This window comes from Sitophilus oryzae, unplaced genomic scaffold, assembly GCF_002938485.1.
Source record: "Sitophilus oryzae breed Bouriz unplaced genomic scaffold, Soryzae_2.0 scaffold_1067_pilon_pilon, whole genome shotgun sequence".
Classification (NCBI taxonomy): Eukaryota; Metazoa; Arthropoda; class Insecta; order Coleoptera; family Curculionidae; genus Sitophilus; species Sitophilus oryzae.
This window is the reverse complement of record NW_022145690.1, coordinates 657,438-685,398: the sequence shown is the minus strand read 5'-3', so window position 1 is coordinate 685,398 and position 27,961 is coordinate 657,438. Positions and strand designations below refer to the sequence as shown.

General features: G+C 31.0%; 1 protein-coding gene across 2 annotated transcripts in view; it reads left to right on the top strand.

Annotated features, from left to right (window-relative positions):
• The window catches only part of LOC115879386 (proton-coupled folate transporter), a 109,297-nt gene that overhangs the window by 40,069 nt on the left and 41,267 nt on the right, over window positions 1–27,961 (top strand). For both annotated transcript variants that reach the window (XM_030896180.1, XM_030896191.1), the window contains exon 2: window positions 23,290–23,596. In XM_030896180.1, coding sequence (XP_030752040.1) covers window positions 23,290–23,596 — 307 coding nt within the window. The remainder of the gene's footprint in view (window positions 1–23,289; window positions 23,597–27,961) is intronic.

Here is a 27,961-nt window from a genome sequence, read left to right as displayed (position 1 = left end):
AGATTGAAACTAAGAAGAAACGGCGAATGAAGATTCTGTGGGGAAGATGGGGAAACACCAGTACACCTCATCACTGAGTGCGCCGAGACGACAACCATTCGTGCCATGAATTTTGGTACGACTGATATTGGAGATGGAGAACTACCCTCTATAAAACCGTCCCAGATACTGGCTTTTGTCAAAGCCCTGGGACTGTATGATGAGTTATGACTCAAGAAAGGGGGACACAATGGATCTGTAAGGTCGCAGTGATTAACCCCCCTCCCACTCATTCTAAAAAAAAAATTCTAGTCTTGCGGACTATAACTTTCAAGAACTAGCAGTTAAGTTACAAAAATTATTACATATTATTTTTTAATATGCACTGAATAGAAATATAAAAAAATGTAAAATATTTTATGCATTGTTTTAAAACAAAAGCAATATTTTGAGAATGTTTCTATTGTTTATGTAATAATAGTAAATAGTTTGGTATTTCTAAAACAATGCAATAGTTTATGATTACAGAATACTTTCACATAAATTCACGTGCACTATACTTTTATGTACAGCGTGGGCCAAATTGGTTGATTTTAAAGGAAAATTTCTCTCTCTAAAGATGGACGTTCATTCAATTTTCATGAAAAACATAATGGTAAAAACGCACTCATTATTCAATTTAAAAAAAGATCGTTTGAGCAAAATCTCAAGTGTACTATTAGGTAATTGTAACTTCTTTTCAATGATTCAAAAATATATGTACGTGGTGTCTTATACAGGGTGCTACAAATTCGAGGTACGAGCATTGCTATCTCGGAAACCGTAATGGATACGAAGATAGTTAAATTGGGGCAAAGTTGCTCCTTGGGATGTTCACCAAGATGCCATCAACAAAAATGTTTTAAAAATTTCAACGATTGCTGAGTTTTTTGGAAAAAACGGATTTTTTTTAAATTAAATTTATTTTTTCCTGTCGTTACTTTTTAGAAAATCAAAAAATTAATTGCAGATTCTTGTAGCCACTTTATTAGAGCTATCTGATATTTTTAGATTTTCAAATTAGGTGATAATTTGTGAGATACAGAGTTAATTATTTTAAATACGGACCTGCGTTTTTTATTTCAGGTTTTGTTAGATTGTAGAACTCGGTCTCATGATGCCACACTTGATATATTTTTTTTGTTTTGGGTAACTTAACAATAACCAAACTATTTAATTATTATTTATAATATTTTCAAGTTCAACTTTGGTTTTTTAATTTATTTAATCTGATTATATTCATCGCAACAATATCGGTCAGCGCTAATTAACATTGAATAAGGAAAATGAAGCCAATTGAAAGATTCAAATAAATAATATCCAGGTCAGCAATTTAAAGATATTATTTTTAACATTTTTATTGTGAATTTGAAATATCAGTGTACGATCTAATAATATGAATAATATTAAACGGTGTTATTATAAATAAATCAACTTCTACAAACTAGTTTCTAATGCTCTACACGTTCGTGAGATATCACATCGTTCGAAAGCGTTCATAATGCACACATTTATTTTTCCTTCAATCTTATTTATAGCTCTTTGAACATGTCTTCTGCTTATACTTCCGAATGGATTTTGTACTCTTTATTGTAAATATTGAAATGTATTGATTTCGCTTTTTGTAGCACCCTGTATAAAAGAAAGATTTTTCTGTTGATATCTATATAAATATTTATTTAAAAAAGTATATAGTTAAATTATTAAATTCTACGTAAAATGCTGTTTTGAAAATATTTTTATAAAAGCAGAGAATTATAGCAAATGAGTTAAGGCGACTTTTATAAATGCACATTTTCGGAAAACACCCTTGAACTCTGAAACGGTAACAGATATCGATGTACGGTTTTTACTATTATGTTTTTGATGAAAATTGTTAAAAATGAATACCGCAGTTTAAATATCGCAATAATATCGCAGTTTTTGTTTATCCGCTTTAAAATTATTCAATTTGGCCCACTCTGTACAATACATTCACAAGCATATATAATATACATTTTTCAATTGCATACTTGTAAATTATATTTAGGCAGGACTATTAATTAACTGAAAATAATCTATTTACAAATTACCTAAATAAAAAAAATTATTATTTTGGAAATTCAAATTATAAATTTAGAGTCAGTGAATATAAAAAGCGAATTTCGTTTTTTTCAAGCCCTCCTGTATATCATAGAACATACTGAAATTTTTAATAGTTTTATAGCAGATTGCTAAGATATTATCATGAACCAAATATTTCTAAGATACAGTTTTTTTTCATATATTTCCACAAAAAATATACTGACTACTACTACTGTATATTACAGTCTAGCATTATTAGGATTTTATTTTGCTTTTTAGTCTAACTAGATTGCAACAACCTCGAATTTTGATACCAATCTAATATAAATTGCTTATTCACGCTAATTATAAATTTTTTCAGCTTCAAATTAGTTATGGAAAATTTTATCAAATTATAATATTGTTACAAAAAATAAACATAAACCGCAAATGATACAAATATAATAAAATAACAGCGATAGGGTAGGAATAAAGCAATAAATTTACAGATCTACAAAACGGGTTCGCTAACTGTTAGCTAAAAAGGACTTTGTCCAACCCCTTTCCAGCAACTTTACAAATAGAAAACTTTGTAGACATGAGTCTACAAGAAACCTACCCACTAATAATAGTTTGTTGTTATTTCATAAATAATATAGTACATAAAATTACCAAACTAAGTACGAGGCGTTTAATAATGATTGAAATAGTTGAGACTAAAAGAATTTCGGATTTCCATGGTCCTTATTTATTGTTATAAAAACGGCTTCTTTAAATTTACGCTTTTTCCAATGAGGTTTCCCTTTTTCCAATGAGGACAACCCTGCTTCACTATAATTCGAACCATCCAACATTGGTAAAAGAGAGCTAATTCGGAAACCTATATTAAAAACATCTGCAATACAGGGTGTCCCAGAAATAAGTGCAAATATTTTAACTGGTAGTATAGTTCAACCCTAGAAACACGTCTATGAGGTTTTTTTCGCGAAAAAAAAATTTGAAAATTCGAAATTATTTGAAAAATTTTTTGGATTTTTTTTTAATTTTTAGTTAAAAAACATAATTTCTTGATAATATGGCAACATATATATTAGATTAAATTTACAAGAAAGATAATTCAGAAAAGATCCAGTGGTTCTCAAAATTTTAGCAAAAAATATTTTTTTTTGGAAATTTTCAAAGTAAAATAACTCCGTTATTTTGGACTTATTTGAAAAACGATAAAGAGAAAATATGTTTCTTTTATCGAGATCTACCACCCCTGAAAATAGTTGCACTTATTTCTGGGACACCCTGTATAATAGGAAATCAATACAATACATATAATAAAGAAATAGGGGTAAAAAAATAGACAAATCTGTAACGTGGAACGGATTTCAAAAAATTAGTACGTAAACGATTGCAGTAAAGCTTGATCCAATACAAATTGGGACACCATGTACATTGAATCGCATGTTTGTACGCATTTTACTCTCAATGAAGAGCTCATTTTAAATATTTATGCAACAATTTCAATAAGAAGGCGATGGTTAAAAAACAAGTCAAGAAATATGTAAAATGAAAAAAAGGACATAAAAGTAACAAGCTCTGTATACCGGGTTCTTCTCAAAAGTGGCTCACCCCTATAACTTTATTATTTCTTGAGATAAAAAAAAACGAGATTTGGTATGTTAGTATATGACATAAATTACTGTTTCACCGGAAATGGCTACAACTTTTGATTTTTAAACGGGACCCTTGGTATATTTTTACTTTATTCGATAGAAAATGACACTCTGAATAGAATGACATATTATACGTCAACTTTTGACATACAAGCTTCATAGCATCAAGTACCATTTTTTTACAGCCAGGCTACATACTTTGATGCAATTTTGATGTTAAAAAGCCTCGACGACAACCATTCGTGCCATAACTCGACTTGACAGAACAGTCAATACTACCTATACAAGCAGCGTACAAGTGAGACGCTCGCAGCATTATTATCATCATCATCATTTTCAGCTTATTCAACCTTTTTCAATTATGGTGTAGCCTCCCTCACATATTTAGATACTCTCTTTATAGTCTATTGTTGGCTATGTGGGCCCAAGTTATCTCTGCTAATTTCCTAATCATGGTCTGAGGTTTGGTCTTCTTCTAGGGCTCTTAATTCCTCGTGGGTACCATGCTGTAATTTTTGTGGTCCATCTGTTGTTCGTCCTTCTTGCCAGGTCTTGCATGAATGTTGATTCTCACTATACCTTCCGTTTCCATTCCATATTCGTTCCGTATTTTTATTGTATTGACGCTATACGTAAGCTTCCGTTCCGTATCAGTTCCATACTTTTTATTGTACAATTTATATCATTACGAAAGTTTTATTTTAAAAATTTGTTTCTTTTGAAAAAGGTAACAGATTTAATTAAGAGGTGAAAGAATAAATAAATATCATTAAAATTCTAACAGAGCTGGTACAAATGTAAGAACCTGACAACGCTGTTTCCGATATGCTTCAGTCCGTCCGCCAAAAAAATGTATGGAAAGGAAGGATAACGGAACGGATAGTGTGCATTATCCTATTCATTTACATGATATAATATTTAATGTAAACGGAAGGGAAACGGAAGGGAGCTGATATGGAAGGTATATAGTGAGAATCAACCTTAACGCTGCCTATTATAGGCAGCATTATTATAAGTACAGGGTGAGTCAACGATAGAGTAAATCCATTATCTCATTTGTTTCGAGGTTTACAAAAAAATGTTAAATACAAAAGTTATAGGGAAGATTAAGATACACATTTTAAAATTATTATAGATTATACAGGGTGCTTCAAAAAAGTGTGGCGGATATAACAAATGCTTTTTTAAAGGCAACACCCTATTTTTTATTTCGTTTTTAGATTCTGCGTAAAATTCTATAACTTTTTTATATATAATGTTATATACCTAAAATTAATATTTTTGGTAATATTTAAATTTGTTTAAACAAATGTTAAATTGCAGTGTGGTAAAAAATTGTCAGTGGTACCATTGTTTCTGAATTGGAAAACCAAAATTTGGTATGAGAGTTCTATAGAGATTAAAAAGAAGATATATGTTAAGATATTTTAGTTAAATGCTACAGGGTGTTTAAAATATATTTATGAATTTCAACTACTTAAAATTAAAAAATCTAAATTCCTTTAAATGGTACACCCTATATATTTTGATTTTTTCTGATAGATTTTGCAAAGCTCTTCAACTTTTATTAAGTATGTCATATACCTGAAGTAAGTACCAAATATGGTACCAAAGTAAGTACAGACCATCTAAAGTAAATACCTAATATAGTTTTGATTTCAGAACAGTTCTTGTATTTTTAATAATTTTTTTAAGAAGAGCTGAAAAATATATATTTTTGATTTATTTTTTAATATCTCTGAAACTAATCGAAATATATTTATTCATATCTTAGGGTTATGTAAAATGATCTGAAAGGAAGCCAAAAATGCAATAATATACAGGGCATACAGGGCAATAATATACCATTTAAAAAAATCCAGGTCCACTCACACTTATTTGAGCCACCCTATAGAAGTTAAAATATTTTCCTGAAATACATCCTGGTACATACTTTAGGTTTGCACTTAAACAAAATTTTCAAGTTTTTTATTCTAGGAGCTACAGATGACAGATGTTCGACGCACTATTGCCGGACCCTGTATACTTAGTTCTAAATTTACTATAATTATATTAAATGTAGGTTTACAAGAAAAGTACTCTATTGTTTTATTTATTATTAATGTACGTACTATTTATAAAGGTACGTTATATAGTAATACAATACGAATCCTTCAAATCTAATGTATTAATATGTATAATTATTGTATTTTATATTTTTTTAATTGTGTGATGATATTTTCTAATCGTTTCCTGACAGGGTAATTGCCCCATTAATTTTGCACATCGTACAACCAGCATGCAACAATACCATATAAAATCAGATATATAATTTTACAACTCTTTTTTTTTTCAGTTACGTAAAGTAGAAAATTAAATGCTATTAACATTAAAATTGAATTAATCAAAATGATTATTAAATACCATTAAATCCGTGCTTCAGCTGAGACAAACATAAAAAATCACCTTGTATAACGGTTGGTATATGATTTAAACTGTCCTTGGATGCATACAATTATGAAATAGAAATTATTAAATATATTGTTTTGTATAGATACTAAAATAATATATGGGACTAAAAATGCCGCTAACTGTAGTACTTCTCATACAGTATGCGCCAAAAAGTTGGAAAGAAATTGAGAAAAAAAATTATGTTTTGACTATTTATTTTAATTATTTTGTTTATAAAACATTAGTTATTTTTATAATAATAATATAATAATAGCTCGAGAATATAGAGTTTAACGCCTTGGGAGTAGCAAGGTACAGCTTATCATGTAGAGCCGTTCGGTATACAAGGAAGGTAATGTGGCTAGCATTACGCTTCAACCGCCTATTATTACCTCAGGATTGTGAATCCCAAGTACTCATTTAAGGCTGAGTCGACCTAGGTACCCAAACTATTTTTATTTTATTAAAAATAGCGTGTACCCGCGACATCGTTCGCGTCGAATTTATCATTTGTGATGGTGATGATAAAGCAAAGCAAGAATTTCCATTAACATAAAAACTGGATAAAATTTTCTCACATTTATGTCAGCATGAGAAAAAACAATATGGCGATATTATTATATAACTTGGTAATATTTGAGGGGTAGTTTCATCTCGTTGGAATTTGACTTTCGAAAAATCCGTTTGCCAAAAATAAGCTTTTTACGTCAAGCAGTTTAAGAAGAATCGTGGCTAATCAATTACCCAACTTTTTGGAACACCCTGTATGATTTTTTAAAAAAATTCAAAATATATAAAAAAACAAAATAAATTATGCGTGTCCAAGCGTTTTCCCGAAAGACTAACCGTTTTTTAAATAACAAATATTGTAATATTTGAGGGGCGTTTTTACCCTCTTGGAATTTGAGATTCGAGAAATCCCTCCTTATCGAACCTCTACACCCCATAGTCAATCCGTTTGCCAAAAATCAGCTTTAAACGTCAAGCAGTTTAAGCAGAATCGTGATTACTCAATGGTCATATTTTATGAAACACCCTGTATAAATATTTAAAAAATCTTAAAATATGTAAAACAACAAAATACAATTACGTGTTTAAGAGTTTTTCCGAAAAACTCACCGGTTTTTAAATAAAAAATATTCTAATATTTGAGGGGTGGTTTCACCCTCTTAGAATTTGAGTTTCGAAAAATCCCTTCTTATCGAACCTCTACACCCTAAAGTCAATCCGTTTTCGAAATCAGCTTTTTACGTCAAGCGCTTTAAGCAGGATCGTGATTAATCAATGACCAGATTTTTCGAAACACTCTGTATACATTTTTAAAAAATCTTAAAATATGTAAAAAAACAAAATAAAATATATGTGTTTAAGTGTTTTTTTTTCGGAAACTTGACCGTTTTTTAAATAAAAATTTTTGTAATATTTGAGGGGTGGTTTCACCCCCTTAGAACTGGAATTTCGAAAAATCCCTTCTCATCGAACCTCTACACCCTAGAATCAACCTGTGTGCCAAAATTGAGCTTCTTACGTTAAGTGGTTTGAGCAGGATCGTGATTAATGAGTGAGTCAGTCACTTAAGGATTTTATATATATATAGATATATAGTACAACTTAACAAGTATAGCTAGAGACGTGAGAAAAATAAAATAACACGCGACCGGTGCTATCAATCCAAGGTGCTATCCCCAAGTCTCTTCCTATATTTGTACAACTGTACCTATAGATAGTTGGCTGATGGAAATGCCGGTTGTAGGATTCGAACCCACAGCCTTTGAATTGGTAGAAGAGAGCTGTACCTCTACGCCACTGGGCACGTTAGTTCCTTAAAACATGAATTTAAACATAATTGATTCTGAATCCAATCAAACAAAGCAGAATCGGATTATGTTGATATGACAAATAAATCTTATTTTTACGTGAGGAATCTCCCCACGAGAGATGGCACATGTTTTTTGAAACACCCTTTATAAGGTTGCAGTGATTAACTTCCCCCTACCATACAATCTACAATTATTAAAAGCATTCAAAGAAATAAATCTTAAACCCTGACCCTCTGACCCTGACCCTCTGCATCGACTTTGTAGAACAGGTATCAGGGAACAGGTGTAACTAATATATTAATTTCAACCTAGGTTTATCTATTAAATTGGAGAAATACTATACATATATAATTTTTATTTGCGATTTATTTAAAAAAACTACAATTGCAATTTACTTAACGCCATGTACAGGGTGGGTCAAATTCGACGCTTTTAAATAGAAACACCCTTTTCTATAGGAGATAGACAAACACTAATATCGGTGTCTGGAGCTCAATTTTTGTCAAAAACATGGTGGTGAAAACCGCATATCGATATCTATTACCGTTCTATAATATGCATTTTTAACAAATCGCTGTAACTTTTTTACTATGAAAAATTTTGTATTTTTATGAAAACATTTCCAAAGCACCTTTTTACGTAGAATTTAATGGTTTAAGTATAATTTTTTTTAAATTAATAATTTAAGAATTATCAACAGAAAATTTGATTTTTTTATATGGGATACCCTGTATATTTTTAATTTATTGAAAAGAATTTAAAATTACCTTTCCAGAAATATAACACACTTGATATTTTGCTCGATTCCTCTTCGAGATACAGAGTATATAAAAATTCGCCGCTTTAAATAAGTAGGCTTTGAACGGCACCGGCTGTAGTGCAAAAAAATTCTTGCTGTGAGCATCAATTAAAACGAAAATAATATTTGCTATGAGAGATGCAGAATTTTATAACAATTCAAAATATATTTAACCAACATCAACACATTTAAACTATATCTAATAACAATAAAAATAAATAGCAAACTAAGACATGAGATTTTGCTACAGGTGTTCGATATATCGACCGTCTTCTGGTATGGACAGACGGGGCAGTTTTTGAACATTTCTCGCGGAATTCCTTAACTCAGTGGGGGTGAAAGATCGCCTCTCATAACTGCTAAGTATTTCTAATTCTTCTCTAGATTATACGGAAGAATAAGGAACCTTTATTCTTCCGCAAATATATCCATAGAATTAGATCCATGGGCACTAAGTCAGGCGGCCTCGACGGCCAACGGCTGGGATCTTGGTTAGCTATTCAATTATTCTTGAAATTGGCTGCAAAAATTTGCTGATAACTTCTGTGTTCAGAGGCAGTGCGTCGTCTTGCTGGAAAAATACGTTTTCGAGTTCCATTAAGGGCATATCATCAATAAGGGGTCCAAAGCCTACTAGTTAAAAGTGGCGAAATTTTAAAAATTCTGTATTTCGAAGGGGATTATAACAAAATATCAAGTGTGCTATATTGTTGGAAAGGTAATTTTAAATTCTTTTCAGTTAATTAAAAATATAGAGGGTGTTCCAAATAAAAATAAATGTTTCTGTTGATAACTCTTAAATTATTAAATTTAAAAAAATTATACTTAAACCATTAAATTCTATGTAAAAAGGTGCTTTGAAAATGTTTTCATAAAAATACAAAATTTTCCATAGCAAAAAAGTTACAGCTATTTATTAAAAATGCACATTTTTGAAAAACACCCCGTAACTCCGGAGCGGTAACAGATATTGATGTGCGGTTTTCACTATCATGTTTTTGATGAAAATTGAGCTCCAGACATCGATTCTAGTTTTTGTCTATCTCCTATAGAAAAGGGTGTTTCCATTTAAAAGCGTCGAATTTGACCCACCCTGTACATACGATGGAACCTTAAACGTATGATGGAAGTGAAGAATAGGCAAGCGTATCTCAAACCAGATGGCCTTCTGTGTACACCTTAAAGGGTAATGACGGCTCATAGAACCCGATCGCTGCGGATTACCTTACTTTTAACTGCTTTTTTTCAATTTTCTTGTTTACATTGGCATATTGTCGTTTTACTACTGTATAAGAGTTTATTTTTCATTTTAAAACGAAATCACACCAATAAAATCAACTTGATTTGGTTTTGTTTTTATTTATCTTGACATTGAATGATATACACTTAGGGAAGGATACGAAAGTAACAACAAAATAATAAATGCATTTTTTATGCAAATGTTTATGCAAAAGTACCTACATCGGAACTTTTTTGTAACCCATTGAGAAGGACAGCGAAAAAAATGTTTAGATTACTTTGCCTCTATCGGTTATACAGTGGAAGAGCTTTCAAGAGTACCAAGTATCGCTTTAGATATTTTGTATAAGATATAACCAAAAGTTTTCAGTTTCATACATCTTGTAAGAACTCGCTGCTTCCAATGTTAAAGTTCCAAGTTGCCAATATATTGAGATTTCTGCTACTTGAGGATCCTTCTAATGTTGAGGTTTAAACTGCTTCTTCTTCTGTTGCTTTGATATAATAACTTACACTTTTTCTTAAATACTTTGTACTTTATTGTTAGAAACCTTTTACAATTAATTTTACAAATAAATATAGAAATTGCCGAATGTAACTGCCAAGAATGCGTCGAAAATAAAAGAGAGACTGTCGAAAATAAAGAGAGTATATTTGTTATTTATTTATTTAGCGTATGGCATATTAAGACACAAAGTACGTATATGACAAAAAGAGAAAAAATTCACAGATTTTGCAACATGCGCAACCATCGTAGGCGTATTGAAAATACCAGACAGAAGTCGGCGGTTGTCGACAATCACCTGTTTTTTACATTTTATATTAACTTGTGGCGTCATTTGGAAGAGCTCAATAGAAATATAAAAGAACTAAACCTTGTTCGTTGGAAAGCAATTTGACATTCGTGACGTCAGCACTCCGGCAGTCTAACGTAAACGTATCATTGTTCACTATTCACAAATATATTCCAGATACGTATAGTGAACAAGTTTAACGTTCGCAACGTTAAATAATTTTGATATTTGATTTTTATCGTGATGTTTTTTTGTAAAAGTGAAGAATTTAGTGAGAAAAATATTAATGATGGATATGAACGTGTGCGGATTCGTGATTGGTCACGATTACAGTCACGACACTATGACGGGCTCCTATACCCACGTAGGAGCCCAAAATATGCAAAAAGGGGGTCAGTTTAGCTTAAGTTTAGATTAGGTCTATATTTTTTGTTATGTAAAATCAACTAAAACCTAATTCTAATCTAACCTAAACTCACTTCTTCTTTTGCATATTTTGGGCTATTACCTGGGTATTTCTAGGTTTAACCAATATTCGAACTTAGGTGTAAATTTAAAGTTATGGATGGCCCATAAATTTATATTCGCCGTACAAAAAAAATACTTTTCACCAATTTTCACAATAAAAATTAAAAGTTATAAATCATAATATTTTTTTATAGAAATGAGGGAATAAGGGTGAACGGGGTGCCGCGCCGGTAGACCAAGAAGATACATGGAATGTAAATGTTAATTTATACTGAAGGGAGTTACCTCACAGTATAGGCATATTTTGAACCCCTACCGTGCATAGTTACTGTAGAAAAATAAATTAAAATATAGTTGGCTCCAACGATAATTTAGTTTGCAGCTTCTTTTCATCATACCTAATAAAAAACCGTCACAACCACTACTCATAAACGTACCTATGTATTTTCAAACATCATTATGAAATTAAAAATACATAGGTACCCATAATATGAGTAGCGTTATTTTTTTTTTCGTTTCATCATAACGGATTTTGTTGTGCTGAAAATAAGCAACAAAATATATTATCTATTGCAACAACTATACCTACTTTACATTCAGTATGTCCAATCAATATAGAACATTATAACTATGCATACTTTTAAAAATTTGCTACCAATATATTTTGATAGTTGAGTTTTTGAAATTATTTGTTAGCTTCTTAAACAAAACAGACCCATAATAATTCAAATCTTTATCATTCAAGACTTCCAAGAATTATGAAGTAATCTCACGTCAAAATTTTTTAAAATTATTGCATGCCTTAAGTATTTGCAAAGTTAACAAAAATATTTCTTTGCATACCTTGCAATTAATATATTTAATCCAATTTATCAGTTCTGCATCATATCCGAAATTTAGATAGTGTGTGACACAATGAAGAGTTAAAGTGCAACGTGAACGACCAGAAAAATATCAAGTAAAAAGATTGTTAAGTTTTTAATTATTAGTTACGTCTTTCCCCCATATTGGCTTCCCTCTTGCCTAAAATCTATATTGTCTTTCCTAACATTTTAAATATAAATGATTGAAACTCATACAAGTTTACCATACTTTAAAATTAAGATAGTCCTAATTATATTAAAATATAACACTTACGAAGTTAATAAATATTAACTATTTCTACTTATTTTTAATCATTTAATAATTCTGATAAAACACGTTTGATTTTTTTTTATTTTAGAAATCATACGGGCTATAATAATTAATATGACTATATTAACAATACTTAAATTAAAATTTATTTAAAGGAATGCTACTGTATTACAATAATTGTAAAACACGTATGTAATAATAACTCGGAATAATATAATAATTATTTAAAACTGCTCATCGCGTTATCGATGTCGGCGTCTTGTCACTTTTATTTAGTCCTGTCACTATTATTTTATTAGCCGTTTAAGTATAGTTTGATTTCAGATAATGCAGATTTTAATGTGCCATTTGTGGTTTTTTTATTGGATTTTTTTTGCATATTTGGTATATTCTATGAAGTGATTTTAAGTGCTCCTGACCATTTTTCAATTATTAAAGTGTAATTAATTAGTGTATAGTATTTGTATTATGAGTTTGTTTATTTTTTATGAAATGTACTTTTTCCCATTAAAATAAACATAGCTTACTAGATCACTAGCTAGCCGTTTTTAAATACAGGGTGTTAATTAAGTATCTGGTCAAACTTCAGGAGGTGATTCTTTGAGTGTTTTAAGGTAAAAAGTTCATATAAACATGTGTCCGGAAATGTATAATTTTAAAGATACAGGGTGTCAAGGTGTTTTCTAATAGACCTTTTTTATTAATATCCCAAAGATCCATTGACCGATTTTGTTGAAATTTCGCCATGTTGTGAACTTTGATAAGTTAGCACTAATTAAATGATAATTATTATTTACAACAATATTCAAAGGATAAAATCTTATCCCAATAAATATTTAGCAACGCCTTGAATTCATGTGTTTTTACGCCTGTTGGCGGTGGAAACCATGCAAGCGTTTTCTTTGGCCTAAGTTGTTAATTAAAAAAATAATAATCATAAAAAATATAGGTCCTAATAGCCTAAATTTTAGCAAAATGTATCAGCAGATCCGATGAGATCCGAGTTGGAACGATCCATGTTTTGGAACTTAATGATTTAATTAATTATTCCCTTTAATGCATTTACCTATCCTACGCGCCAAGAAAAAATATTGCATTAGTCTAAATTTATTATTTATATGATTCCACTCTCTCACCTATAATTTGTCCCTTGCTTCTCATACGGAAAGAGTTAGATTAAAATAGCCAAACTGTACCTAACAACCCATATGCCTTGACGCATATTCTTTTTTATAATAATATGGGCTTTCTTTATCCGCCGGCCCAGACAAACATCCATTTCCATAAAATAGTTGGCCCACAGACACACACACACACACTGATAAATTAATAAGACCTCATTTCGGCCCTCAAACGTCCTTCGATGATCAATGCCGGCTAAACTATCGACTACGTGTTGACAAGTTGATTAGGCAGGTTATTGAACTCGTGTGGCATCGAGCATGTCGTTTTTTCAAAGATGGGTCCCATATAAACGCGGCCAGAAGTATTTTCAATACTAAAAATTACAAACGAACATTTAACAAATTAATATAATCTATTGATTCTGGAGTTGCCAGTAGGAAATCTTCTCGTCTACCGTTATAAGCCGTTTCAGGGCATTCTTCCACGATATGTTTGTAATTGATGGTCGGATTTTTACCGCACTCGCAGGAGGGGCTTGGACTTTTGCCCCATTTGTGTAAAGTATAGGCGCATCTGCCATGCTGCGTTCTAATTCTATTTGGCGTGCACCAGGTTTTCCTTGGTAAGTCAAAACCTGGTGGTGGGTTGGTGATGCATGGCATGTCACTGCTTTGTTTCGACTAGCGATGGGAACTATCGAATGAATTAGACTATCGAATGGTTAATGAATGAATTATTTCAACTATCGAATGGTTTTATTCGAATAAAATCATTCATTCATTTGTATACTAAAGCGTATGTGACAACCTCGCCGTGCGACCAAATGGTTATCGTTGCGCCACGACTATCGAATGCTTTTGATAAATGAAATTTAGTATTCGTTTGATTTTTTTATGCGTCAGTGCATTATTAGTTCTTCCAAATTTTTATAACTTCACCGTATAAATACTGTGCTATTTTTGCGTTTACTAAAATAGTTAAAATACTAAAATAGTAGTTATTTTTTAATTTTATTTATTGACGATTGTGTGCATGTGCAGGTGGTCAAAATTTTTCCGAAAAGTTGTGTGGTTTTCCGTAGTCCGATCTTTCAATTATTTAATTTTATATGGTATATGGTCTATTTTTTAATGGGAAATTTTGAGAAGTAGCAATTTTTAAGAGAGATGAGATGAACTTAAATTAATTTTAAAAGTACATATTTGTATTTTAGATGTTTTAATAATATGAATTAGTTGAACTTAATAATCATATTAAAGTAATGTGGTTAAGTAAATGGTTATCGAACTCAAACTATGGGGTGAGAAAATTAAAATGAAAGTTTTACACGTGCCAATTTAAAAAAAAAGTTAACGATGTTTGTATTTTGTTTATGCTAATTCTCTTACATGTAGTTTTTGCGAAGAAATATTTCATTTATTTTTTAAAGTAAATGCCAGTAAAAGTAAATATAATTTTTAAATAGTAATATAAAGCACCTAATATAAATAATTTTGATTTCTAATTTTTTATTTATATTTTCGTTCCATTACACTGCATGATTAGAAAATTAATAAATGTTTATATTTCATGATTTTAAAATTTGTTGTTAATATAACAAATTAGTTCTGTAATTATTATTATTCAATAAACCAACGTTGCCAAAAAATTTAGAGACTATATTATTTTTAAATAGGATCTAATATAAATAATTTTGACATCTAATTTGTTGTTTATATTTTGCTAATACTTAAAAAAAATATTTATATTAAATCATTTTAAATTTTGTTGTTAATAGGTATAACAAATTATTACTGTTATTATTATTTATTAAACCAGTCTTTGCTTAAAAACATTAAAAATCATTTTCTTACATCCAAAATAACAAGTATTATTGCAGTGTAACAACAGGATATTAATAAAAAAAAATTCAGAATATATAGACATACTATCCCTAACTAACTAAAGCCAAACAATAATATTCTTTGCTAATATCAACTAATACCAAAATATGGCAACAGCGCCCTTCATAATGTATTTTCTGTGTAAATACTAGCACCTCAATAAAAAAAATAATGTGTCGTTATCTATATCTGACTCCGCAAAAAATCAAAGATGCCGGCTTCTTTCATAGCATTGCCACCGACCGCTGTCGGGTTTGGAAACCTACGTCGCCGGGCGACAACTAAAATTCAGTTAATATTTTATTATAATCGATCCTGACGAATGAATGAATTTCATAAATGAATGAATTTTATAAATGAATGGTTTTTGCTGCCGAATTACTAGAATACAATATTTCAAGGCAGATGACGGATCTATTCGATAATTTTTATTCGAATAGTTTTCAACGAATGTTTTCTTACTAACTATCGAATTATTCGAATGAATTGCAACTATCGAATGTTTCGATAGTATTCATTCGATAGTTCCCACTACTAGTTTCGACGTCCATTCCTGATACCAAGCGTCGGTGATGCTCCATTCGTCCTCAATTACATTTAGTGTGGTTTTGGTGGGTGGTGTTCTGGAGTATGTTTGTTAAGGGTACATCATGGAAGAGTGTTTGAGACTGACCTTGTGAGTAAGTGAGCTTCTGAATGAATGCATAATGTGTTCCTGGAGTGTCTCCTTCAGTTCCTTAATTACAGTCTCCGACTTCCCAATAGCCAGAGGCGTACAATATACTTTTTAATATTTTTAGGGTAAAGTTCATTAAGAAGGTAACTAAAGTCTAGACGTTACAATATTTGTGTAAAGAAACGGACATGACTAACAAAGCTATATTATTTTACAATAGGGACTTTCGGCTAATATTACTTAAAAGGTGGTTTATGACTAAGAGTTTGGTTGACGGCGAATTACTCTTAAGGGTAGTGAATGTTTTTAGAAGCCCTTGATAGTGGAAAAAACTTGATACAGATCGACTTTTAGATGCACAACCAAATTTTTACAGTGGTGTAACTTAAAACAGATAAAAACTTTCCTAAAGGTAATATTATAATCTAATTAATCTAAGCAGGGATACAAAAATCTGTACGACTCTTAAATGATCATGAGTGATTCTGGAGAATATTTTTTAAAGTTCAAGTGATTTTCAAACTCTGCAATATGATGACAACAATCAACGACGTTAAAAAGGATCATCAACTTTTAAGTCATTTAAGAGTCCTACATGCATATAAAGCTGGCAAATTTTGGTTATATGTTATACAAGATATCTGGAGCAGTTGAAAAAACTTGATGCTCATAAAAAATTTAGTCCATAAAATCATAGAGATACAAAAGGATTTTCTTCCAAGAAACCAACATATTTTTTTAAAATTAATATCTAGTTTATTTTTTTTTTTTTGATATTAGCTGTTCCAAACCAAACCAAACCACGGCTTGGCATTTAAAGTCCTGTCTAGATATTTGGCTGTATATTGACATAAAATATAGCTTGGCTATTGAAGTAAACCAAAATATCCAAAAGTTCTAATATTAAAAAAAATCGATCTCATTTTAAAAAGTTTATAAAAAAAGCATTAAGAGTCCTCATTTCTTGCTAATTATTAGTCGATAATAGTATTAATTTTACATTACACGTTATTTTACATTGACATTAATTTTCAAAAGTAAAACAAAGAAGCGTTCACAGTGTTTTACTTGATTTCTCCTCAATGCAAAACATTAACATTGGCGTTACATAATCAATAGCATTGTTATATCTGTGGTTATATCAACGCCATATTGTTAAGTCTAGAACTAAACGTAATTTCTGCCCATCGTAAAGTTAATTCTTAGCAATTAGTGTTTAATTACAATGCGGCATACAAACATCCTGTATTATGTAGATGCCCCAACGTTTCATGGAGAAACTATTGAACTAAACCTATAGTCTATGTAGAAATGGTTGAAAACAGATAACTATGGTTGCCCTTGTAATATTGATAAAAATAAATTATAGAAGAATAGAAAAATTAAATACTAGAATAAAAAAATAGAAGTATGTTAAACCTAAGTTATGTACGAGGATGTATTTCAGGAATATATTTTAACTTCTATACGGTGGCTCAAAAAAGTGTTGATGTGGATGATTTTTTTTAAAAGGAACGCTCTGTATATTATTGCATTTTTGGCTGCCTTTCAGATCACTCTACATAATCCTAAGATATGAGTAAATATATTTCGATAATTTTAGAGATCTTAATAAATAAATAAAAAAAATATATTTTTCAACCTTCCTAAAAAAATTATTACAAATATAAGAACAGTCTTGAAATCAAAACTATATTAGGTATTTACTTTAGATGGTCTATACCCTTGTTTATATTATACAAGGTCTATACTTACTTTGCTATAAATATGGTAATCTTAAATCAAACATTAAGGTCTTCAAAATTCTACGCCAAACTTTCTAAAATATAAAATAATTTTTCCCTGTTTTTTTTTAATACTCTGTATATTATTTTTTTATTAGATGGAGAGTTAAAAAATAAACATTTTTTGTATTTAAAGTATTTAAACTTTTTTATTGGTATCTGGTTTTTATATCTTGTGTACCAACCTTTAGGACTGTAAGGATTGTCTATTTGTATTATTTGCGTGAGATAGCAAAACCTCGTTGCAAAACAGCAAAATAGTTTTAAAAAAATTATGCCTATAGATAAGATTTCTAAAAATAAATTTTGGTCATTAAAAAATTCTTGAATAACTACTAAATACGCAATAGTTACATGGATAATTGATATGGTGTTTTTTCCAACCCAATTTTATGTGAAATGTTCAGTTATAAGCATACTTAAAACCTTTATAAAAATACCTATAGTTAAAATAGAAATTATTTATAGTCTTTTAAAATTAAAGAAATAACATTATTCATGAGTATGCTCTTATTTTAAATAACATAATTATAGATTACAGTTGAGGGTTGGAACCTTTGGTGTTACACAGCAAAATAAAAACACTAAATCACCACAATATACCAAAACACTTTTACTTTTACAATGGACGCGCGTTTCGCTAACTATGTTAGCATCATCAGCAGATGATTATAAACTAAAGTACAATCTACAAGTTGAGCGTTTATATACTCGCCCAGTGGGCACCGAGTGGGCGTGGCAAAATCTATCCGACCGAGTCAGAACCCACTGAGCGTAAAGGTTGTCGCCCACTAGAACGCGGCGCGGCGCGGCGCTGGGAAGAGATTTTTTTCCGGCTGCGAAGGAACTGCGCCCACTATAGCGCGCTTTTGAAACGCGGCAACGCTATTTAGTTATAGTCGAAGTGTTTTTTACTTACTGTAGTTTAGTTTTTAAAGCAATGAGTTCAAGTACGGACGAAAGCGTATTTTTTGTGCTCTTCTAACAGAGGAAGAGGAAGAGGGGGTAAGGAAAAGTTTGGACTCATACGATTAACAAAAAAAGAAAGAAGTTTGGAAATTTTACCATCTTTTTCCAGATTTAATAAAAGACAAGATCATTTTTTTCAGTATTACAAAATATAAAGGAAACATTTTACGCACTCCTCAATTGAGGGTTTTAGAAGCAAAACACCGAGCATCTCTACTCATCATATTTTTTCAGAAGAGACAAATTACTAATACTTTTGATAATTCTTATTTATTCTGATGTGTATATTAGTTATGTGGTGAAAAAAACCCTGATCTTTTTTATATATTTAGGTAATTAGAATTTAAAAATTGGAGATTGTCACTTTTGTTAAAAAGTGGAGATTGCCGGTTTTGCCTCTACACCCCTCAATTATATTAAATCTTTGATAGAACGGCATTTCGTCCATCTGTCTCTAGTGAGGGAAGACTTAAAAAAATATCATATTCCTTTATGAAAATCGATTTGCCTAATTTACCTTTAAAAATACAATTCTACCATTGATACGTATCACTAGTTCCTAGTCAAAAAGCCAACTGAAAAGACTCGAATGCAAAATTATTTCCAATGTGAGTACGCACACTGCAACGCGCCAAAACGGCGGAGACGGAAAAAAGTTGCTAGAGAAGTCTTCCGACTTCTTGACGGAAATCCCGCGGCGCGCTTCTGCGCTGCGCGCTCTAATATGCGTTGGTCCATTTAAATACATGGCAAGCAGACAAAAGAAATTTTCACATGGCGCCGCGCCGCGTCGCGCTGCGGTCTAGTGGGCGACAACCTTAACAGTTAGATTTCCGCCACTAGAGTAGTAGGAACAAACAACTTGAAGGAATTGGATCGTTGTCTCTGTTTATACTATCTTTACATTTATTAATTCTGATGCTTTCATATGCATCTAATTGCCTGTAATTTGAGACTTGTTTAATTAATTTTAAATTATTAAGATCTATACAATGTTCTTTATCAACAATATGTTCGGCAACGCAAGATTTATCCGGTCTACCATATCTTATCTGAGCTAAATGTTCTTTAAATCTAGTTAATATTGATCTTCTAGTTTGCCCAACATATTTCTGATTACAATCTTTACAAGAAATTTCATAAATACCTGACCTTTCCAGTGGAGGTGTGGAGGTTCAGTTTTTAATCATCTGCTGATGATGCTAACATGGTTAGCGAAACGCGCGTCCAGTGTAAAAGTAAAAGTGTTTTGGTGTATTGTGGTGATTTAGTGTTTTTATTTTGCAACATAGTTATAATTAAATTAAAATAATAATTAAATTAATATAAAAATTAAATTTCTATATATACAAATTAAAATAATTATAATTCTTAACTTACTCTAACTAACATAACTAAATACAGAAAATTTATCCTACAAAATACATTTGACTAATGTTTAAGTAAATTTCTTTGAATTGTGCACTGGAATATGATATAAATATTGTCTTATTGTGTTCTTTTTCTCTGTCATTTAAACTAATTACAATGGATTGTATGGCTCCCCTCACCTGGAAAGTTCTTGAAGTTTTTTCGTTTTTTGTTGAACTTAAATTTAGCATTATTGCTATTTATGATTGTAATTTAGTTTTAATTTTCAAACTAACTTGCCATAAGTTGTCTGTGATTGAATAATTGTGATAAGAGTAGAAATAACTTTTTAACCTTTTTTAAAAAGAATTTAAACCTTTTAATTTGTTTGTGATTGTATTTTATATTTTGACCTCTATATGACTTTATTAGAATTTGTTTACTATTCTGATTGTAATTATTTTAGCTTTCTGGGCCTGAAGATGGGAATTATTAAGTCCTGAAACATGTCGCCCCCTTCTTTTTTTGAAGCAAATTAAATTTGAAATAAACATCTTAAAAGGTTGTGAGTTTTTTGAGTCCCCTATCCCTCGTCAGAGGTTTTACTTTAATAATATTTCCATAGTTTAACCAAAAGTATTACAAGCCTGGTATTACAAATTAATTTAAGGTACTATCGGAAATAACAAATATCCATCTTATCCGATAGTCAAGCGATCACCTCAGTAACCATCAATTTGAAGTTTTTTTTGAAGAATGTCAGAGGAGTTGACTAAATTAGGCAAAGAAAATAAAGTCCTCCTATTCTGGGTGCCAGCCCATCTATGGATAGATAAAAAAGTAATGAAAGAAAAAGCAAACAATCTAGCTAGAAAAGGAGCGAACACTCCACTAACTGGATCACAACCGTTCTGCTTCCCATTGGGAATCCTCCAACGCTTAAGACACTTGAAGAAATTTCTCAGGACATCAAAGAGATTTTTCTAGATTTAAGTAAGAACAATCTTCGGATTGTTATGGTTTTTTTTACCAGGACATACATACCATAATGTACACCTCAGTAGATCGAAGCTAAGACACAACAGCGAATGCAGATTCTGTGGGGAAAATGGGGGAACACCAAACCAAATCCTCACGGAGTGCGTTGAGACAACATCCATTCGTGCTGTGAACTTTGGTACGACTGATATTGCTGATGGAGAGCTAACCTCTGTAAAATCTTTTCAAATACTGGTTTTTGTCAAAGCTCTGAGACTGTCTGCTGAATTAGAACTCAACAAAAGGGGACACAATAGATCTATAAGGTCGCTGTGATTAGGCCCCCGCCTATTCTATACAATCTGTATAGAGGAGTGCTTTAAGTCCTTCTCGGATACAAACCTCGGAATTTATTTACTGTGAACGAATTTTTATAAAACTTTTTGCATTGTTAATAAGATATATTATAAAGTTTACCCATTTAAATTCATTGTTTTCACTTGAGTATTTCAATAAACACACAGGTACAAATATTACAAATGCATACATACAAGATGGCTCCGTGTTCCAAAACAGCTCTGTATCAGGAATTCTATTTGAGATTTTCACTCCAAACCTTTTACAAAATATGTGTTTAAAAAATATTTTTATAGATATACAGGATGAGTCAAATATATTTTTAAACTTAAGTTTTAGTTTTTCAAATTACTTAAATGCTTTATATTATTATTTGTTTAGTTCAGTGAATTTGCTATAAAATTCCTGTTCCAAAAATACCTTAATACCATAGAGTATACTGAGTGGTTTTTGAATTATGACCACGTCCATGAGGACGTGAACCTAGACGTCCAGGAACCTTCGTATGAGAACTTCTAATCGAGACGATCGACTTATTGTAAGTTTATCGCTAAGAAACCGTCGTTTGCCAGCTCCTTAAATTTTTAACGAATTTCACCTAAGGAACGTACATATTAACTAACGGACTATAAGAAGACTAAATGAAGCAAATATGTCAAGAAGGCTTGCTTCGGGACCAGAACTTACTAGATCTGTTGACTAGGATAAACAGAAAAGGCATGGTCTTAATGTAAACATTACGAAAAAATGTTGTGTGTTTTCTTCAAAAGCGAAATCTTGACCAAAAATAAAGCTAATGAGATGAACCGAAAAGCAAACTATCGAAAAAGGATGTAAAGGTGATAAAGTGATTTTTGAATTTCTTGCTGTTTTAACATATTCCACAGGGTGTTTCAAACTTTCACCAAAATGTCAACATTTTGTTTTCCCTCGTATAATGAACAGATGAGTTTCATTTTTAATTTAGAAAGAGATACTAAAAAGTCAAATAATTTGGCTACATACTACTGCTTAAAGAATCATCAAAATCGGCCCATTAGAACAAAATATATTAAACTTTAAAGTAGATCAAAGTTTTAAGATGCCAATTTTTCATGCCGGCGAATGCATTTGAAAAACTATACATTTTAGTCATATACTTTTCTAATGAAACTAGCCTTTATTTTTTTACTAGAATCCTGGCTGTTCCGAAAATCAATTATTATATAAGGTGTTCCATTACAAAAAACACAACCTTGATGTGTAACTTTTTTTTGGGGACACCCTGTAGAACTCTATATAATTTTAGAAAATGCTTTAAATTGATTTACATAAGCTTACAAAATTTCATTTCAATATAAACTTTTGTTCTCCTTGTAAAAACCGTGTCATATATGACGCGCCACCCTGTATAATTCGATTTCAATCAAAATTTCAATGATTAGAATATAAGTAGAATAGGTATAGCTTACATTAGATTCATTTATTTCAATAAATTTTCTTATAAAAAATATTAAAAAAGCTAAAAAATTAGGGATATAACTAAGAATTTACTAAAATTACTAAAATTAAAAACAACGAAAAAAAAATGGGTAAACATTTTAGTATTTTATCTATAAAACACAATACAGAAGGTTTTCATTAATACATTTACAGTAATTGAATTCCGAGGTAAAAGTCTCTCGGCACTCCACTAACAATTAATTTAAGATAGGTATTTCATATTTTTAAGTATGCATTTTTATTCAAAAGGATTGAAATTTGATTTTTATGTTTCAGGTTTTCAGAAAGAAATCGAGAATGGCCAAGGCAGCTTCAACCAAACAATCCAAGACGCCCAAAGAAGAGAACCACAAAAACAATCATGAATCAAAGCCAAAAGAAAAATCGGTGGAATCGATGAACTGGACGGAAAAATACTATTTCCTCAAAGAAAACATTACGGTAGAACCTATGCTGGCTTGCTACATCATACCGAGCGTTTTCGCCAGCCTGGCCACTCAAAATCTGAACTTGGAAAAGGCCTGTAGAGTTAATTTAGGTTATTCGACTGAGGTCTGTGATGCTCTTAGTGCTAGGAATACACGTAAGTTTTTTATATATGTTATGTTGTTAGTCTATAAATGCATTTCTAGATTTCAAATATCTACCTGCTAGTAGCCCAGTCAAATTAGAGAAATCGGTCGAAAAAAATGCCACAGTTTTGAAAATGGTTTTAAATAATTTCTCTAGACTTGGGCTGATATGTGTCAAAAGTTCTCGATAGACGATGAGCTCGAGGAGAGGGGAGGATTAAATGTCACTTTTATGACTCTTTTTAGCTTATATCTCGGAAAATATGACACCTACAAAAAATACCCACAGAAAATTGAAGCTCAGAAAATTCTCTACAAAATTGGCTGAATGCATTTTTTTCCTAGGTACCTTTTAAGAGTAACAGGGTTGACAAAATTAACACTATTTCTCATATTCTATTTTCGCATTTAAAATCCAATAATTAAAGTCTAAATTTAACCTTTCATATTAATAATGGTAATATTAAGGGGTCCTTATGTTATAAAAATATACGAAATAATATACATGTACTGATTTCTTTCGAAAATCGACAACTATGAAACTATGATCCCTTCCCCGACACAAACGGTACATTGTGAGACAGGAAATTGTAGAGAGAAACAAGCCCTATAACATAGCATACAACATTTTAATGAACAGTGCTTTCCATAAAATCAATAAATTGAAAAATATATGAAATAATATACATGTACTGATTTCTTTCGAAAATCGACAACTATACAACTATGAACCCTTCCCGGATACAAAGGGTGCATTGTGAAACAGGAAATTGTAGAGAGAAACAAGCCCTATAACATAGGATACAACATTTTAATGAACAGGGCTTTCCATAAAATCAATAAATTGAAAAATATACGAAATAATATACATGTACTGATTTCTTTGGAAAATCGACAACTATACAACTATGAACCCTTTCCGGATACAAAGGGTACATTGTGAAGCAGGAAATTGTAGAGAGAAACAAGCCCTATAATATAGGACACAACATTTTAATGAACAGTGCTTTCCATAAAATCAATAAATTGAAAAATATACGAAATAACATACATGTACTGATTTCATTCGAAAATTGACAACTATAAACTATGGTCTCTTCCCCGACACAAACGGTACATTGTGAGACAGGAAATTGTAGAGAGAAAACAATCCCTATAACATAGGATACAACATTTTAATGAACAGCGCTTTCCATAAAATCAATAAAATGAAAAATATACGAAATAATATACATGCACTGATTTCTTTCGAAAATCGACAACTATAAAACTATGAACCCTTTCTGAACACAAAGGGTACATTGTAAAACAGGAAATTGTAGAGAGAAACAAGCCCTATAACATAGGATACAACATTTTAATGAACAGTGCTTTCCATAAAATCAATAAATTGAAAAATATACGAAATAACATACATGTACTAATTTCATTCGAAAATTGACAACTATAAAACTATGGTCTCTTCCCCGACACAAACGGTACATTGTGAGACAGGAAATTGTAGAGAGAAACAAGCCCTATAACATAGGATACAACATTTTAATGAACAGCGCTTTCCATAAAATCAATAAAATGAAAAATATACGAAATAATATACATGTACTGATTTCTTTCGAAAATCAACAACTATACAACTATGAACCCTTTCTGAACACAAAGGGTACATTGTAAAACAGGAAATTGTAGAGAGAAACAAGCCCTATAACATAGGATACAACATTTTAATAAACAGGGCTTTCCATAAAATCAATAAATTGAAAAATATACGAAATAATATACATGTACTGATTTCTTTCGAAAATCACCAACTATGAAACTATGATCCCTTCCCCGACACAAACGGTACATTGTGAGACAGGAAATTGTAGAGAGAAACAAGCCCTATAACATAGGATACAACATTTTAATGAACAGCGCTTTCCATAAAATCAATAAAATGAAAAATATACGAAATAATAAACATGTACTGATTTCTTTCGAAAATCGACAACTATACAACTATGAACCCTTTCCGGATACAAAGGGTACATTGTAAAGCAGGAAATTGTAGAGAGAAACAAGCCCTATAATATAGGACACAACATTTTAATGAACAGTGCTTTCCATAAAATCAATAAATTGAAAAATATACGAAATAACATACATGTACTGATTTCATTCGAAAATTGACAACTATAAAACTATGGTCTCTTCCCCGACACAAACGGTACATTGTGAGACAGGAAATTGTAGAGAGAAACAATCCCTATAACATAGGATACAACATTTTAATGAACAGCGCTTTCCATAAAATCAATAAAATGAAAAATATACGAAATAATATACATGCACTGATTTCTTTCGAAAATCGACAACTATAAAACTATGAACCCTTTCTGAACACAAAGGGTACATTGTAAAACAGGAAAATGTAGAGAGAAACAAGCCCTATAACATAGGATACAACATTTTAATGAACAGTGCTTTCCATAAAATCAATAAATTGAAAAATATACGAAATAATATACATGTACTGATTTCTTTCGAAAATCGACAACTATACAACTATGAACCTCTCCCGGATACAAAGGGTACATTGTGAAACAGGAAATTGTAGAGAGAAACAAGCCCTATAACATAGGACACAACATTTTAATGAACAGTGCTTTCCATAATATCAATAAATTGAAAAATATACGAAATAACATACATGTACTGATTTCTTTCGAAAATCGACAACTATGAAACTATGATCCCTTCCCCGACAGAAACGGTACATTGTGAGACAGGAAATTGTAGAGAGAAACAAGCCCTATAACATAGCATACAACATTTTAATGAACAGTGCTTTCCATAAAATCAATAAATTGAAAAATATACGAAATAATATACATGTACTGATTTCTTTCGAAAATCGACAACTATACAACTATGAACCCTTCCCGGATACAAAGGGTACATTGTGAAACAGGAAATTGTAGAGAGAAACAAGCCCTATAACATAGGACACAACATTTTAATGAACAGTGCTTTCCATAAAATCAATAAATTGAAAAATATACGAAATAACATACATGTACTGATTTCATTCGAAAATTGACAACTATAAAACTATGGTCTCTTCCCCGACACAAACGGTACATTGTGAGACAGGAAATTGTAGAGAGAAACAAGCCCTATAACATAGGATACAACATTTTAATGAACAGCGCTTTCCATAAAATCAATAAAATGAAAAATATACGAAATAATATACATGCACTGATTTCTTTCGAAAATCGACAACTATAAAACTATGAACCCTTTCTGAACACAAAGGGTACATTGTAAAACATGAAATTGTAGAGAGAAATAAGCCCTATAACATAGGATACAACATTTTAATGAACAGTGCTTTCCATAAAATCAATAAAATGAAAAATATACGAAATAATATACATGCACTGATTTCTTTCGAAAATCGACAACTATAAAACTATGAACCCTTTCTGAACACAAAGGGTACATTGTAAAACAGGAAATTGTAGAGAGAAACAAGCCCTATAACATAGGCTCAGACTTATAATTTTGAACTGTACTGTGTTATTCTTAATTATTTTACTTAAGCGTCTTAGGTCATAATTAGTTTTAAAGAAAACTTTTTAAAATATTTTAAATTTAGAAATATCTTTAGGAGTTTTCACCTTGACTCTTTGAGTTATGTTATAAGTATTTATAAAATGATTTATATTCTTTATTGCGTCAATTCGATATAGGTTCATCATCATTTTCAACTTATTCAACCATTTCCAATTATGGTGTAGCCTCCCTCACATACTCTCTTTGTAGTTGGGCCCATTGTTGTCTATTGTTGGCTATGCTGGCCCAAGTTATCCCTGCTAATTTCCTAATATCATGGTCCCATCTCAGGTTTGGTCTTCTTCAAGGTCTCTTAATTCCTCGTGGGTATCATGCTGTAATTTTTGTGGTCCATCTGTTGTCCTTTCTTCTTGTCAGGTGTGCTGCCCATTGCCATTTGAGGGATTTGACTCTGTGTATGACATCTATTACCGGGGTCTATTGTCGTATCCACTCTATTATTTTATGGTCTCTCTTGGTTATTACCAGCATATATTTCGTTCCATTGAACTTTGTGTGACCCCTGTAGTTTCCTTATGATGTCCTTTTTAAGTGTCCAGGTTTCGCATGCATAGGTTATGAGTGGTAGTAGTGGTAGTACACATTGGCCATTGGTCGAATGTTTTCTACTTTAGATAGAGTGACATTCTAGATTTAAATATGATTGAGTTTCTTTCATAAGTACTCCAGGCTAGCTTAATTCTTTTGTTGAATAGGTTAGTATCCACTCTTTTCTTTTACGGCCTATCTCTCTTGGTTATTCTAAGCATAATCTTCGA